The sequence below is a fragment of the Ptychodera flava genome, chromosome 5 (genome assembly GCF_041260155.1).
Source record: "Ptychodera flava strain L36383 chromosome 5, AS_Pfla_20210202, whole genome shotgun sequence".
NCBI classification, from domain to species: Eukaryota; Metazoa; Hemichordata; class Enteropneusta; family Ptychoderidae; genus Ptychodera; species Ptychodera flava.
Genome location: NC_091932.1, coordinates 6,118,095 through 6,137,159, shown reverse-complemented (window position 1 = coordinate 6,137,159; position 19,065 = coordinate 6,118,095). Strand labels below are relative to the sequence as shown.

General features: G+C 36.7%; 1 protein-coding gene across 50 annotated transcripts in view; it reads right to left on the bottom strand.

The window, feature by feature from the left end:
- LOC139132834 (protein 4.1-like) overlaps positions 1-19,065 on the bottom strand; it is a 75,682-nt gene that overhangs the window by 23,390 nt on the left and 33,227 nt on the right. For all 50 annotated transcript variants that reach the window (XM_070699102.1, XM_070699104.1, XM_070699103.1 and 47 more), the window contains exons 5-6: positions 4,632-4,707; positions 2,943-3,167 (exon numbers count right to left, since the gene is read on the bottom strand). In XM_070699102.1, the coding sequence (XP_070555203.1) occupies positions 2,943-3,167; positions 4,632-4,707 (301 nt within the window). The remainder of the gene's footprint in view (positions 1-2,942; positions 3,168-4,631; positions 4,708-19,065) is intronic.

The following is a 19,065-nucleotide window of genomic DNA, read 5'->3' as shown; positions in this document are numbered from 1 at the left end:
TATTCTGGTATAGTGTAGTATCGATATTACAGTCCCCAAAAACGCCGGTGAACATCGGCAGTTACACAGACGCGGCTTCCCATGGGACAACCGCAGTTCATTCGATTCTAGTATCGATTCTATAGTCCCATAATTGTCGATATGTCAAACTTCGATACTAGATTGTAAATACCCGTTATTTAAAAATTGTGCAAAGTCGCGCCTTCATGAGTGTCGAGAGACACTTGAGATTTTGAACGACGTGATCAGTCGTGTGTCATTATTGTCATGGCATTAATTTCAATAACGATAATCCCCCGATGGGCTTATCTCAAGTTTAAAAGCTTTACAAGAAAGTGTTTTTCAGTCCTGACAGTGTATAACCTAATCATGGCGATGACTGATGTTTTAATATTTCTGCCTGTCGCACATATAGCGTTTGATTTCACTTTGACAAGCACTTTGAATGTGCGATCCATGCCCGATCAGTCAGTCGCCGATTTTTAAAATCAGCCAGACATTATATTCTTAAAGATACTCAATGATGTAAAGATTACAAAATGCCTCATTTACGGTGTTTGACAGTTTTTTCCGTCAGGGACGTCATGTACTTATTAGCCTTTCGCTCATATCGTGAAGCTTCGATCGATGCTGTAGCTCCATGCATGCTCATACACAGGGCTGCGCCGTTTACACTAAAGATCTGGTGAAATGCCATGTTGCAAAATCACAGAAATACAGTTGATGGTCTATAAAACAGTTACATTCATTTCTTTTTTCGTTTAGCGCGCGTGATTATGAAATATGGCAAAAGAAAAATGCAATGTGGGCGTGTCCCCCGAGCCTCTCCAGTCGACTTTTTTCGGCTTTCCGAAGTTTGCCCGACGCCGTATCTCATAACGGGAAGTAGGGTATTTCACACCTCCGTAGCTCCCTACGGGGGGTAACTTCTAGGGTTTCCGCTTACATGATAAGGACAGTGTCCTCCTTCACTATGGGAGAACGTTGTTCTTTTGGTGGCTGTGACAGCGGCAAGAACATGAACGGCTCAACTGTAAACTTTTTCAAGTTCCCGTCAAGTGTTGAGTGTTTGAACCATAATGTGCTTGTCTACGTACGATCGGCCACGGTCCCTCGGCTGAGCCTGCCTCGCTACTCGCTACACAGAAGGTTGGAACCTCAATGCAAATCAACAGCATGAACACCAACACTGAACGTTGTGACTGCCATTAAAATGCACTTGTCTACAACACGGAACGTCGGGACGGGACCGCAATGCAAATCGACAGTAACTTAAAACGTAAATGAGTACTGTGATTAAAATGCACTACAACCACAACACGGAAGTTGGTTGGGACCACGATGCAAATCAGCTGCATGAACAGCAATACTGAATGTTGAGACTACCATTAAAACGAACAACAACACGGAACGTAGAGATCGCGATACAAATCATGGAGGGAGAGTCCTCCTTGATGCGAATCGACAACAACACGGAACGCGTCGTTGGGACGGCAATTAAATTGAAGAACAACGGCGAATACCGGACCACGAGGACCGCGATGCAATCGACAGCAACATGGAATGTTGAAGACCGATCGTGATTAAAATGCACAACACAGTACATCTAGACCGCAATGTAAATCAACTGCAACTCCGAACCTTGTTGCCTCGATTAAAATGCGTATGTCTGCTATGTATAGCAAAAGTTTCAATTCTCGCGAGCGAGCGTTCCTATGCCCGCTGTACACCAGACAAAATGACGTCAAATTTATCGCGAGGGCTCGATTGCGTGTGTCGAAGTTTCAATTCTCGCGAGAGCCATTTATGCATGGTAGACTAGACTAAATGACGTCAAATCTCTCGCGAGACTTGGCTCGATTGTAAATACGTTCGACGGAAAGAACGCAATAATACGGAAGTAGACACAGTTTTTGCGAATCACCGAGAGAGAAGCGCAGATTAAACAAAAGACTAAATACCCACGTTTTTTTTTTATTTTACCATATTTTTAAACAAAATCAGTTTCGCCGCTGTGGCAAATTAGGATCGATTTTTTTTCGCCACTTCGGATTTTGATTCGCATTGGCGAACGTGGCAAATGGGCAGCGCGAACAGTGTTTTGTTAGCGGATACCGGGCAGAGATAAGGCGGCGTTGGACCGCTATTCGATGTAAATGAACACACCTGTGACGTCACAGACGGCCAACCATTATCCCCGCTATGGGCGTGACCTGAGTGTCGCAAAATGACCCCATGAAAGCCGCGCATAGAAATATCAAAAAAATTAACACTTGCGCGTACTTTTAGGTTGCAATTCTGTTGCGAGTGTAATAGTATTGACCCCCTGGACGATATTCAGTCACACGAACGGGACCATTTCACCAGACCTTTAAGTGGAGATCGTATCGCGCTTTTAGAAGTGACTTTGATCACAAGTCTTCATTCGATCAAGGTGAATTTAGTACTGATTTTCGCAAGTCTCAACCCTCAAATACGCTCTCACTTTGATTGTGAGAGCCCTCACTTCAAGCCCTCACATTTGCTCGCACTTTGATTGTGAGAGCCCTCACTTCAAGCCCTCACATTCGCTCGCACTTTGATTGTGCTAGCCCTCACTTTGGCCCCGCACTTGTTGATTTCCGGCACCCTTACATACCTGGATTAGCTCAAAACAGCTGTTAAAGGTTATTTGAGACACATTAAATTCTCACTGATATAAAACCCAATATCACTCTGAAGGCTAAATCCTCATTAAGAAAATGTGCAAAAATAGAACAGGTTGCGATGAAAACCCCATGGAAAATTTTCCGTCTAGCCTGATTGATTTGCAGTGTTTCTAATCCATCCAGGGTAGGCTTATGAATTAGATGAATCATCGAAACAAGAATCATTAATGTACCTTGTGTGGATATTAAGAACAGAGAGAATCTGTGCCCTAAAAAAGCAAAATTGTGACTTACTTGTGAGTCTTGTGCAATTCCATAATCTTCTCTTCCAGTTCTCTCGTCTGATTCGGTGCAAACCGGAGATCAGAAAGGTATGTTGGATCAGTGCCATGCTCTTCTGGGTCGTAATCACCAAATTCTGCTTGCACAATGTAGGAACCTAACAACGCATGGGTGACAAAGGAACAGGGCAATTTTCCTTTCAAAATGTCATCCCTCAATTGTAATACCAAATAATACCTGCAGAAATAATGTAGAAATAAGATACAAAGATTAAAACTTCCCTGTAACTTAACACCTGATCACAGTTTACCTGTATTCATTGAAATCAATGACCCTTCTTGCCCTCCGTTTTTTGAAATGGTACACGTAACATTTCGTTGATATTTTGTGCTGATATGTTCCCGTTTTTTTATGTAAGATTGCACGTTTCACTTATTATTATCAAAGGCCCACCAGTATATTTCACATAATCCGTGTCCCTGAATGCCCCCTATCTATTGTCAACAACTATCGACTAGTCCCATTATCACGGACTTGGTAATAAAACACCTGCAAATATTTCAAATGCTTGCCAAATGGATTTGACTGTATCATTGAAGATCATGGCAGCTAACAGTGGCTTCACAGGGAATGGTTAAATATTGTCAAAATTATGCACAAGACTACTATTGTCACATTTTACACAAACTCAAATCTTATGTTATAGAAATTCATTAAAAAATTTATAGTTTAGAGTTTAAGCATAGAAGTCTCAGTAACAGGTAGCAGTACATTATTTAGAAATATTGTTGGAAAAAAACAGAGCTTGAGTGATTAATCATTACGCGACATGATGTGGTATGTCTGCATGTGATGAAAAATTGAGAAGATACAGAATTAAGCAGTCACTCTTGCTGCAAGCAAGAAATACATTTTGGTACAATATAAGACATACAGCATGAGTGGGCTTACTGCTAATATATGGTGTTTCTGGCATTTGAAGGGGCTTTCTTTTCAGCTTTGTTTGAACATCTATGATAAAGAAAGATTTAAAATTGTGCAACTGTCTTTTGACAGAAATTCAGAGCTTGGAACTAAGCAATGTTCCCAAGACAATAAAACACATAGATGTACTTGGCAATGGGAATGAAGCAAACACAAAGTAACCAGGCTAGTATTGCAAAGTGCACACCAAATGTTCTACTCCAACTTTGACTGATCTAAAAATAAAATTTCAAAAATTTAAATTGCTTTTTAATTATCTTCTTGTATTAAATTTCTTCTAGCTCTGATTTTTCCAACCATCAAAATCCTTTGTTTTGGCATTAACCTTCAATGCTAGTTGAGGGCGGTCTGATTTAGCACTGGTATTAAATTATTTCACAACAGCCAAAGTGAGCTTTTGTCAAATCAGAAGGGCACACTGGCATACTTGACACAGTGATGTCATAGAATATTGCATTGACAGTATTATGACTCTAATAAATTCACATTAATGAGGGGTGTATACCATTCATAAGCAATGACCTCTAGTCACTTCAAACAGCAAAAGAATGGAATGATATCCCCTAAAATACAACTACTGCAAAATCAAATGTAAATAAAATTGCAGATAGGTCAGCTGGTGAAATATGATATTATAATATATCTGTATAAAGGTTACTTGGCAAAGAACAGACAAAGACTTGCATCAAAGTTACTACACAGCACAGAGTATCTTACCTTGTAATGTCTTCTTGAAGTTGGGCTGGATCGGGAGGATAAAATTTGACATTGAAACTAAATACCCATGCACCACCTGTAGAGAAACAAAAGAAAACACGGTAAATGAAGATTAGATGCTAATTTATGAGTTTTCACGTTATCCATCTTCAATCTACTTATTATAAATGTTGTGGTTCATCAATCAGAGTTTACAAAACATAAATAATTCAATCAACTTGCGCACTGTTTTCAGTGTAAATACACCCTCAAGTGATGAACTGAGCACAATTAGGTCAACTTTACATGTCATATCAAAGAGGATATTTGTCAAATTTGGCAGTACCATTGTTGAGTGAACACTATTACATATTTCTGTTGGTATCTGGTATCTGTCTAGTTCTTACTAGGCCATAAGTCACACTAAAAAGCTGGCAACTATGTGATAGTCAAAACCTTTTTGTTCCACATTAAAACTCTCTTAACCTCCCCCTCTTTTATTAGCGGAGGATGAAATCTGCGTCAATGTGAAATAAACAAGGGTAAACACAGGTTATTGCCCCTTGATATCATTTGGTATCAGAGTAGGCTGGAAAGCTTCTCACTGTATGCAACTATGAACAATAGAATAATTTACTGTAAACTGACGTAAATTTAAACAGATGAGGTTACTAGTCACATTCCCTGAAGTATCTGATTAAAATTTAGAGACGTGACATCAGCAAAGGACAAACAAGGGTTGAGATCCAGCTATCTCTACATCTGATTTCAATAAGATTGCTGAAAATACAAAATTCTGAAAATGTTTTCAATATAACACATGTGATGGGTTGACAAAGTTCACGCAACAGAGGCTGTAACACTTGCAGAATGGCCAACAGCTGTCCAACATCAATGCAGTACAAATGACAGCAGTGATTCGTCAATACATTATAACATACCTACCAATGACCTTAGCATTTTACAAAGCCTGATTAGGGATTAAATGAAGTGGAATAGGCCAATCTCAGCGGATATAAACACTGCTGGAAAACTACACAGAGACCAGTCTGAGGTGATGGGAAAGCTAGTCTGGCTAAGTTCCCTTTCTTCCTGTATCATTTACACCTCATAGAAATTCTCTACACAACTCACAGATCTGAACATTACCCAGGGCTCTACACCGCTATTACATGGCTCTTAGATGCTTAAGATGCAGGATACAGCATATGTAATTTCACTCACTAACAGCTTGATATCATACTAAACCATGACCAATTCTTGGCCAGGTAGCATAATATTTTGTTTGATTTTAAGCAAATGCTAAAAAATTATCAAAATGATCTGCAAACACATCTACAGAGATGTCTTTCAGATTCTTAGACATGGATTGAAAAACCTGATAACAGAAAATACACAAATACCATGAATAATGACAACTGATGAAAGTAGGTATATTACTTGGGATTTTGTATTACATCAGACAAATTGTAGCATCAACAAACACTTAAATTCTTTACATCATCTGCATTCATTTGCACACAAAGATAGATGGATATTGTAGCACTGGACATCCATTCCTCATTAATTCACTTTCTTACTTAGAACCATGACAAATTTTGGTACATGGGAAAAACCCAAAGGGCTGAAGTATGACTTGTTTTTTCGCAAACGTGAAATGTGAATCCCATAAAAAATCACCAATTATAACATTTTGAAATCTACACCGTCTACCTGGGAAGAGCCTGGCCAACTGCAACAGATATGACCTATGACCTCTTTTTCCCAGGGTTGTGCATGCACAACAGGGATTAATGCCCTAAGACAGAAACACAGTCTCTACCTGCCACTTATTTATGTTGTAAGGAAAATGTTCAAAGACAAACACTAAATAACAACTACTGAATAATTGTTGATTAAAAAATACAACAGTAAGTATACACAAGTTAAATAAGTACCTTCTTACAATCAAGTGGGGCATAGAAACACAAGTGCATGTACTCCCATATTAGGGTGTCTGAAATCTTTCTCCATATAAAACCAGTTGTACATTTATTTTCATGCGCAAAAGATGTTCAAATTTAATTTACATATCAAAACAATTGTTTTATTAAATTTCAAGGTGTGTCAAATTGTCATTATATAAGCTTCTGAAATTACATGAGCAGAATATGTATATATACCCTATGTGTTGTAGCTGATATATAACAAGTGAAAATAATTTATAATTGTCAAATAAACACAATATTATGCTACCTGGCATTTTCTGGATCAATTTGTATGACAAAAGAGTACTACCCTGAAATTTCAAAAAAAAAATTTATTTCAGATCTTGTGCTTGTTTGAGGCATTTACCTATGGTAAGATTAGAATTTGTTAGCACTGTACAATATAAATGTTTATGTCTGCCAGTCTCATAAACACAATGGCAGGTACGGAAATAGACCAAACATGTATGGTAAATGAATAATAGTAACTGTGTGCTGTGTTCACCTATACACTGTTATCATGTCCATATTGTTCACTTTTTAATACACACCTATATGGTTGTACATTAGAGAGTGGGAAGAGTAATGACTGACTTCTAACTGCAAACTGACTCAAAGCTGCTGTTTTTACCTGTTCACATCAAATGATGATTGACACCGTAGAGTTTCAGGAAGGACTATTCATACTGTGCATATGTGGACACCAGACTACAAACTGTCAGAAATACAAATATCTGACATTCTTCAGGGATTGTTCAATGAATCACTAGCCATGAGTAATACTATGAAAGGGCCAATTTAAATCCAACAAAAGACTAAATTAGTCTTGGGAAGTAAGACAAACATTAAGTGATCGTATAACACGGAGAATTTCATTTTTGGTCAAGTAACCTTGGTGACGGGATGCAAATAGGGTTTCACAGTACCATATGCTGTTAATGGGCCTGTGGCTATAACTTTGATGATTTTTTAACTGTTTCTGTTTTTATATCATCCTCAGTTTCTTGTTCTTCTCCCCATATATCAAGATACATAGCATTCAGCTTGTCAAACATTCCATTCAATCTCTATATCTGTAGACTGTGTTGTTATGATTGACAAATGAATTCTGGTTCTGACTAGAATTGAAATGTAAAGAACATTAAACAGTGCATTTAACGTATATAATTATAAAGGTGTAAACACAGTGTTGACATGCTAAATACGGTAGGTGTTTCACAATAAATTGGGAGTAGAGCAAAACTGCACCAGTATTTAACATTAAAAACAAAAATAGAGGAAAAGTCGTCAATAGTTACAGCTACTGGCCCTTAAAGTGGTATACTATGAGGCTGGGGGATGGCTGTGTTCTTTACAGGATGAGTACATCAGTCATCTCCCTTAAATTCTTTGTGAAAGATAACTTCATCATGAACCGGTTAATGTTAAACCCTTTGAGCGCTGTAATTTATTCCCACCAAAATTTTAGTGCAACATTTTACCAATTTTATGGATTTTTATGTAATTTTTTTGATAATTTTGGACCAAATGGATATTTTAATTAATTTGCTTCAGTTTTTTTCTCAAAATTTTTGGCAAAAATCTTGGAAAAAATTGGATGGGGTTTATTTTATAAAGGGGACAAAAACAGACTTTGGCACTCAAAAAGGGTTAAAGCAGAACTGGACATAGAGTCAACACATGCATAGCAACTTAAGCTTACAAAATAGACAAGTTATTGGAATTTCTTTACATAATACTGGAATTAAGTTACAAATTAAGACAGAATGTCTGCTCACAATATGTCTGTTTCATAAAAACCCATTCAATATTACACAATGTTCAAAAAATACTACTAAATTTCTAACACCTAACGCTCCATCAAATCAATTTAAATTCATCCCATTGGGAGCTAGATGCCAATCTAGTGTTAAGGTCACTAAGCATAACTTGATTACGATGTGGTTCACTGGTCACAGCTGGGTGAAATAACATCACAAGGACATAGCCAGCTGGCTTTATTACTTTGAAAATAAAAGTCTCATACATTAATGCAAACACTGTGTCTATCCATAAAGCTATATTTCCTTCTCTGGAATCAATCATAAAAGTGTAACACATTAAGATGAACCCATGTCAATCATATATCTTATAATCAATTAAGTATTTTATCCCCAGAGATTTACCTCACAAAATAATCAACCTTCATTTGAACCGTCTAGAAATAATATCAGAATGAGGCTAAAGTGTTACTTCAAATATCAACCAACAATACTTCATAGCATTGCGGGGTACGTTTGTAAACGTCCCTAGCATTAAATCATTTGATATTTTATATAATGCAGTATGCACAGGATGATGTAAAGAACATACTTTATGCTAAAATGAAAATATACACTTGCATGCGATAAATCTTCAAGTCATAAATATGGCCATGTGTGACTTCTTATGTAAATTGCATAGCACTGAGTATTATTCGTTGACGATTGCTTTAAAAAGGCTTAAATATGGCCACATATGACTTTTTTGTAAATTGCAAGGCACTGAGTATTATTCACACTGAGTATGATTGCTTTCATTAGGCTGTCTACAAAACACTGTAGGCATCAAGTCCTTGCTTGATCTCGCTTGCTGTGTTGGCTGAATTGGGTGGGGGACATGTCTGTGATTGGGTGGTATGGGAGGCTGAGGCGGAGGTGGGAGGGGAATTGCAAGCTTTGATACAAAGCTGCTACAGAGTTGACAGACTTTTTTGCAGTATTTCAAAGCAAGCCAACTCAATGACACTTTGTCATGACAAATGAATGAAGCAACCGTCCAACCATGTTAAATGTTCCATATCTGCCCCAAAGGGATTGTAGTAGTCTAAGTCTGGATGGTTTGCTGACATAGAGGTGCTAAAACCTAGCTCATTGCATGCACTGAGTAGCTACGGAGTCTGCTTGGCTGTTTCACATTGCTCATGTACAAATGAATGACTGTGTCAAAGGTCATCTCATCCTAAATCAAATTCCTATGGTTTATTCATGCAAGTTGAAAACCAACTGACACAGTGACAGCGCATCAATTTACATTGCATTGCAAATTTATGAAGTGTAGTTTTAACATCAGGAGGTAAAACATGCAATTTATTAGGGCTTCAGCATCCAGCATAGTTGACTCACAATATCCCATTCACAATGTGAACTCAGAAATAATCAGAAAGATAAAACAATAGTTTCAATACCAGTTCAAATATTAGACATATTTAGAATTATTGAATTATAATCACGCTAAGTAAACTGATGTGTCATTTGACCTTTCTGTTACAATCATTAAGTCTTTCAGATTCTCGGAACTGTTACTGTTAGTGGTGAAGGTTACTCTCTACCCGTGTCAGAGTCACTTCACAATATTAACCATGGACAGTAACAACTTACAGAAGTCCAACTATTCATTGTTACCAAAACAGGTTTCCATGGTGATCTAAAAGGATGTTCAACTGATAACTAATGTTTCATTATGGTCAGCTGAGCTTTGTAATAACAATAATAATGTACTTGTACACAGGACAGAAAACGATCCACAGGATTTTAGTTGATTTTATTGGAAACTTATAATTCTGTCAGAAATTGTTTTCCACATTGTTTCTACCATTTTAGTAACCAGAAGCTAAGTCTTGACAGTTCACTGGATAATTTTTGAATTATAGGGAACACGAGTGTGTAAACAGACAGCTATTCTCAAACGTTTACAAAATAGGAAAATACCATACTTATGTATGTCATGTATAAAACCTCACTCCATAAGCATTTAAACTGAGTTTTTTAAACTTTCCAAATTAATCCACTATGATATTGACCGTACATTTGGAAACAGATAGTGCATGAATAGAAATTTGAACTGATTTTTGGAATGAAGTAGGCTTTAGTATATGCAGATGTGTATGAGCAACCTAAAACACTGTGAAAAGAAAAAAAATTAAATGTGATATAGAAGATATGATGTGAACAAATACAGACTTGTTTTATAGTCCTGAGTACAATAGAATAACGTAGGCCATCAAATATCAATTGTGCATCACACCAATGACATACCAGTACATCCTGTTTCTGATGACAATGCTTTCATGTGGATTATAGGCGGATAGAAAATCAAGCTGGCATGTGCACGTAATACGGATAAAAATGCTTGACAAGAAATTTGAATTATGAGTGTTTGAGTGGTGTGTTCAAAATGGTAGTTTGAATAGTGTGAGGCACAAACCATCTACTATTCTATCATCCTAGACAATTCATGATTGGTTCATGACAATTCATGATTGGTGATCTTTTCAATCGACTGATGTTCAATTGCAGCTATTCATATGCTAAGTTGGAATGCATAAAAGAAGCCACCCTGAAACCCTGCCTGAAAACAGTTTACCAATGACACACAGAGATTTCTTTGTCAGACATCGCAGTCATCTCCATTTTAGGCCGTTGACCTTTCACCTGACTGTCTGCACGTTTCATTCATTTCTATTTGCACACACTGGTCAGTGCAGTGAATCATAATTTTACATCAGCAATTGTAATGTGTGGTTGCCTTCATTTTCACATCTTGACTGAGGCAGTGGTGGTTGTAGTGGTATGTCAGAAATGAATCCACCAGGGTGTTGGTTTGTGGTTTGCTGTATACCGTTTTCTTTGACCAGAAAGCAGCATGTGGGCGTGTAGGTCGCACAACCACAGAATTCTCTATTGTGCTTCAACATCCCTTCAACATGACATAACAATCAATAGAAAAAAACAGGAGTACAACTCGAGGTAGAAGTATATATGTCACATTTACTAAGAGCTGCAATATTTGCACAAACAGAAAAACAAAACTTATTATCACTTTCTCCCTCAATTACCTAAGCTAAACGCTGTACATTTTACAAGTTATGAAAAAAAGTTGAGCAGTCTCCATCAATGTCAAGTTGTTACACATATGGTTCTTTTCCTGGCAACACTGAAATGAACTCTAAGTGAACTTATCAGTTGAGTGGTTCATAACAGTTGGTTACCAGGCAACTGAGAGGGACTAAGCTCAGAATGAATTTAAATGAACTTTGCAGGCAAATATAAGATAGGTATGTGAGACACTGTGTAAGTGCAGCTACCACGTCAGTCTAGAATTTCAGTCAATAATTGTGAGTACATCAGACTCCCACACAGCTATCTGCATTTGCTATTTGCATTTTTGAGAGAGCAACATCAATTTCTCTGACGTAGAAGGTTACCACTTCAGAATTACAGTATTTGCACTTGCTTGCTTGTTTCGTTTGATCTGTGCTGTGTACATTCAGCCATTTGTTTCTTGGAATCAATCAATTACAATCCATCTGTCACTCAGAGATGTGGTCTTAACCCTTTGAGTGCTGTAATTATTTTCCCACCAAAATTTTAGCACAACATTTTACCAATTTTTATGAATTTTCCTGTAGTTTTTAATAGTTTTGAACCATGTGGACATCACATTTCATTGGTTGAAAGATTTTTATCAAAATTGTGGCAAAAATCTGAAAAACTTGACTGGGGTACATTTTGTAAAGGCAACAAAAGTTGATTTTGGCACTCAACGGGTTAATATTTTACAGCCAAAAAAGCCCATAGATTTGACGGTTAGATTCAAAAATACTTTACCAAAGTACTAATTTACATTGGATATTTTAATTTGGAAATAGTGGAATATCTCTGAATATTGTAATCGCATTCACACCATTCAATTGTAGCCAAACCATTTCTTTTCTGCTTTCCTGTGTACAACCTTTTTTCTGAAGTCCACTCTTTGGTCAAGATGAAGGTGACACAAAGGACACAACAACATTGAGACTACAGTATCTGTTTACTGACCGGATGAAAAGTCACCGGTACACTGCTTATGCAGTGACATATTGGTTGGTGAAGATTATGATTACTTCATCCGGCAAAGTATCATATGCTACTTGAGATGATAATGATGATAAAGAATGATGCAATCAATGATAATGATCAATATGATTATCATGATTATTCGAATGAAGTAGAACATTAAGATTTGATGATGATGATGATGATGATGATGATGATGATGAAGATGATGAGATGATAATGATGATGGTGTTGATGATGATATCTGAAAGTCACATGAAAGTAGCTCATAGCATGGTGATACATGTAGCTTAGTTCTGTGTCATGTTTACAATCCAAGCAAATTCACTAACTTGTGAGCTAACCTGTAAACTGACTGTATTTCCTTGTACTGGTCAAAGAACTCACTTTACAAATGTTATACTTTAACATAGACAGTGCAGTGAGAGATCAGATCGCCTTCCTTCTCATTTTCAATCCAGTCTGGCTTTACATAGCAGCAATATATTCACTGACTATTCACATTTTTTATAATGAACATACTGATCAACATACACAAACAAGCTCAGCCATTCACTGTTTGCACACACATTGAAATGACATCCGACACCGATCAAAGGTTATCAGACACCACACGTCATACAAGGAGAATGAACTCTACCCAGGGTAAGATAGCTAACAAGATTGCTATGGAATGACATGCGGACTGAAAAATGGCAAAAGGTCTAAGGTTTTCTGTGAATCAAGGAACCAATCAAACAACAACTTAAAAGCTGCACATACCACCTGCACCTGGTGGATCAGATGATGCTAAGTTACATACTCATCATAAAACCATGCAGTGTATCAATGGTTTCATGTATCTGCTGATTGGTCAATGATATCATGACATCATTTATATCATTAGTTTTCAATACACACGGATGTTCAGCATATTTTTTGACGGATGTCCATGTACCTGAATGCTTTTATGGGCCAGTATGTTGGTAGGCTGGTATAATGACACAACAGTAAGGCTGCATTCTACAATTTATAGAACAAATGTTGATGATGCATGTACTGCAATAAATTACATACAGCATAAGTCATATCTATCTGTGGACAGCCAGACACCCTGCATTAAAATGAATGCTTGAATTTACATATAAATGAACAAGGAATCAAACAAGTATTCACATGAGGCCTTCTATTTCAAACCATGGCTGTTTTGTCCGTAGCCTGGCTTTTTAATGGAAAATTTCCTTTGTGGCCATGGGGCCAACTAATTGATTGGTTAAACTAATGACATTGACAGGTGTTAGACACTCCTCCATTTCCACTTACAATGTCACCTTTCAAAAGCTACCAAGTCATGCAATTTTGTTCTTTGTACATATTTTTCCATACTTTACCACTTTCTTTGCATTAATATAAAATCAATTCAAGCTGAATATGCTATGTTGCTATGTCAGCTAAGATGGCAACCATACATACAAACAATTGACAGTCACTGCCTGGTGAAAATTGCAGCAAAATGGATAAAACGAAAATCAGGAAAAGAGAATGTAATTTGCCAACCCTGTTAGTTACATTAAGAAACTGAAACACTCATTTCACAATAACCCAATATGTTTGCTGATGTTTAAATTTATTAACTTTGAAGAACACAAACTGAAATGCCAGTACCCAATTTGAAATCAGTTAACTAAAACCAGAAAACAATACCATGAATTTTATCACATTTTCCATATGCCATTGTAAAGAGAAAGCAGTATCGCCATAAAGAGATAGATCACTTGATAAAGCTGGTTACTGGTATTTTATAAATGGTTCAAAGAAGAAGGGAATGACAATTTACGATGTTACTCTCAAATGGATTACTTACAATCCCTAACACCTTATACACTGAAAATCATGTAAATCAACTGCACAACCATTATCCTAGATCAGAACCTGTATGATAACTAGGTATACATTAACTGTCATATTGTTTACTTGTACTTATTGATAAATAGTATATTGCCACCAATTTTTAGATTCCTGTTTACAACACTAAAACAATTAAAGTTGTCATAGTCACATTTGAGGCACTGGTAACCTTCCATCATGTAGTCTTTCACACAGTGTTAAACATGGTTCTATCAGTGCATCTTCTGGTTTATAAATTATCTCAATCAATTCACTGTGTATGTGTATTCCTTCACATGTATACACCAATGATGGCAGTCACACTTCAACCAAAAGCTCTATTTCTGACTATGAATCCAAACTGAAACATTTTTATTCATAGGATTATACAGGGAAACATCATCAAAGAATACTGTCAAAACTTGTTCATCACTGGACACAGGGTTAATTTATAAAATATTACTTAGGCCAGGAAGAAAAAATAAATTGTTCATCGGAATCGCCGCTTCTACTTTGGCATATTTGGAATTTTTTTTTTTTTTTTTGATCGCGGCAAATTCTTACTTCCGCATTACAAATATTTTTAGTACTGCCGCTGGTGGCGCCCTACACTGTGTCGGGTTTTCGCGGGCACGGGATTCTGAATGAAACTTCATTCGTGTTCGGACTTAGTTGACCGCCAACACGTTGTTGTTACGTCTGAATTTGGCGAATCACGACGCAAAGTGGGTCGATTTGGCCAGAAATTTGCTCGTTTTGTAAAGGTTAGTACATGTCACATGAGTATTAATTTGATCGCCAACATTCGACGTGATGGCCAACAGTTCCAGAGATGCTATTCAGTGCAGTGTTTGTCCTGATATTACGTTCGGCGATTTGTTCAACAAGATCGTGACAGCAGATGGACGGTGCATCCGATTGAATGAAAATTGCATCGAAAGTATAAAAATTTACGGCAATGACAAAACACATGGTTGCGTCGATGTTAAAGTACGATCTGAATGATGACTATATAACTTCACTCCGATCACAGTACAGTGTTGTTAGACCATTATGTAAAATGTGTATATATAGACAGTGGTAAAGAGGCCAAAACATGGGGCCAAAGTAAAATGAAAAAACTCAGATGCTAGGTCCCACCAGGACAATATTAAAGGACAATACTGAATTGTTGAATTTCAGTGATTTGCTGTACATTTCAGTTTTATTCTGAGAGAATGTTGAAATGCTCAGAATATGTTGTGCAAACACTAACTGTGAATGTAATGGCCTATGTTATTGTTGGGAAATATAGTATTGAATTCAGTTACCAGCATCAGTGTTTCTTGTCTGAGATATTTCTGGTAAAAAGGGAAACAATTATCTTGCCTTGTCTGCATCTGTGCAAAAATGCCACCGCGTTTACCTTCGGCCTAAAAAAAAAATAAAAAAAAAATTTTCGCTCGCCGCTCCTGGGACTTGGTCCAAAAAATCCGATGAACAAGATTTTTTTTTTCTCTGGCCTTAACATCATATCTTCTCTAATCGTGATCAATATCCGGAGTTTTCTGTTATTTCTACAATCATGGTAACACCTTTGCACCCATTTGCAGCTCAACAGAAAGTGTCAAACATCATTAGTCAGCCATGACGTGTGACACATCATGAATAAATTACAGTAATTTTATTAATAATTATCAATTTTATGGCTATCATGGTGCTGTAAAAACATATCTGAAATTTGAGGCACACAGGAGGTTGGTTAATCTTTCAAGGATCAGAAAGAGTAGCTGATGTATTTCAAAGAAATTATTCTCTGTTTAAACATTGTTGTCATTGGCAGTTATATTTCCAGTTTTTTTCCTCAAGCATTTCCATGATGATGTTTGCTCAACCTTTTAATAAATCTAAATATATATTATTTTCAGTTGTTGAAAATTTGCACTTTTAATTATATGCAGGTTTAAACTTAGATTTTAACAAACTGTATGCAGTATAAAATAGCTTATACATGTAATGTATAAATTAGTCGCATGTATTTTCAATCCTAACTCAGTTATTGCTGTAAAAGGAATGTGCTTTCATGACTCATTTGCAAGCAAATTAATCATCAAATAATTGAACTAGTTCTCTCTTTTCACAGACAGCTTGGTGCACAGCTGAACAAAGGAAGATCACCTTACAATCGGGCAAAATGCAGAACCTCTCCTGTTTGTCTAGATATGTTTGCAATCTAATTGTCATAACTTTTGTTGAATTTTTCAATAAATGTGCCATCAACTTCTCTCATCTCACAATGAAAACTTCAACATGTCAAGCAGAACATTTTGGCACTTCTCATCAGTGGCTGGGTACATAGAGAAACAGAATTTTTTAAACTTTCATGAGACAACTGTATATTACTGTGTTCTCCTAGAGAAGTGGGCAGGGCTTGGCTTACATCAATGAAATGTACCTAACAAACTCCCTGGGGAAAAAAACATGGCTTCAAAAAAGAGTAATTGACTTGATCGCCTGTTGCAATGCCAGTTGCAATAGCAAGCACTGGCAGGAAGATGTGGAAACTTGTGGAATAGGTTTATAACATCACACAGGTGATCTAGTATGATTCTGCCACTCAGGGAAATACAAGATGTGGAAGTGAAATCAATACAAGGTCAAACTGCATGACATATGTGACAGGACATCTTACTTAGTCATGGTCCTTGAAGACTTCATTCACTGCAATTTAGATTTCAAATCAATAGTCATCTAATGGATTGAAAATTCTGCATGAACAGATCTTTAAGTGGCTGTCTAGAGGGTGTGGCATTCACGGAACTGTCAAGCACACAATCTTGTCATGCCTATTAGAGTTGTATTTATCAATTGATACTGAATTTTCATGCCATAACTGGCATCTGAACACATCAGTTATTCACAGCGGGACTGTTTTCTTTTGCACCCATCAATGAAAATACCATGCATCCTTTCCTTGTCATTTCGTACAAAAAAATCTACACCAACACATATGGTACCTTGTCATTGCCAAGCTCAGATGAAAAACCTTTTGTTTTTCATGGTCTCCATAAAATATAATACCAAGAAATGGGGAAAAAGTAAAATATTATGGGTCTTGTACAATATTTGTCAGACTGTATTGAATGATTTGTGGTGATATTTCTGTTAATGCCTATTAGCTAATATGTTATGTTTACCAGGCATGTACAATCCAGCACACAATATGCCAAATATCAGTAAAGATTGATTTCAACTGAAATATCACTGAAGTGGCTTTTAGGAGAGTTGGCCAGCTGAATTTCTTCCAAATTTGACTAAGAGAATTGTATGTATTCAGCTCACAGAGGTTTTCTGAAAAGGAAGATAATATTACACGGAACCATGGAAACAGGAAAATCAATACGGCACCTCCTAAGGCAGGAACAGTTACAGACAAGGACAGGCACTTTGTGAACAGGCACTATTATATTTAAAGTGGTTCATTGTCCCCTAGCTATACAACACTTACAAAATAAATCCAAAATTCATATATTATGCAATTTGAGACAGACAGAGAAATTAGCATTTTATGCCACTGGTAGAGTGCAAATGGGTGATTTGTTTGCAAAGACATAAGTACCGGTACACTGGTTCTCAATTTGCGCCTCTCCCTTCATATAGATCCTATATCATCTAGCCATACGGAGACCTATATTGATAAATAGATGAACTGTGATCACATGGAAAAATGGAGTTATGTACCAGAGAGAGAGTTATACCTGTACCGATATGTACAGGGTAGCTTTTCTAATGCAGCTATCTATAACTCCTGTTTTACAAAGCCTCCTCTTCGAGTGTATTGTAATTAATTTATCATATAGAAAGAACAGTTTTCACGTAGTAAGATATAAGCTATAAGAAACCTGTAAAATATGATTTTTCATTTTCTGATTATAGTTATACAATCATTATCACTACCAATCTGTGGCTGGTCCTCTTACCCAGAATTGTAAAAAGCGAAATACTAAATGGCCATCTATTATATTAGATATTCACAGGGATATTTCTTGTTCTATTTGTCAATTGCCACCTTTTCAATTTGCAAAATGCATCAAAATCCACAAGCTTTCTGCATGAGGCACCAGTAAGTGATAATCTAACACCTATTTCCATACTGTACTGCGTTTTATTAATGTTGTTCATTGCAGTTGGAATATTTGTAATTTAGTGTCTGACAGGAAATTACATGACGGATGGTTCATAGGTGCAGCACAGTAAAGTACAACACTGCCGCTCTAAATATTGGTCTTTCAAACCTTTCAACATTACAATAAATCATTTCAACTAATAGGGTTAGGAAATGCATGCAATCTCCTGAGCAGACATTAAATAACACAACATTAACATAAAACAAGGCACGATTGCTCGACTGCTACCAAATCATGCAATGAAGGTGATTGTCATCCAATCACATTCATTCTTGTATTTCAATTTTCAGTCCAATACCTGAACTGAATGCCATCCTTTTAATACCTTCCAAATAACGCCAGAGTTCAGATTGGAATTAATTTCTACAGATTTAATCTAGCTCCTTGCAGAAACACAAACAGCCTGTCCAATCTTCATGATGAAAGAAAGTCATTTGTAAAATGAAAAGCTAATCCGTCTTTTCCTGTAAACTGCTGTCCACAGTGATTTGAACAATGCCAGAGGGCATTGGCAGGTCGAGGCATTTTCTATTTTGAATTCAAATCTGATTACTACCTGCTGACTAACAGCTCACAAGGCTCAATTCATTTACAGTTAAAC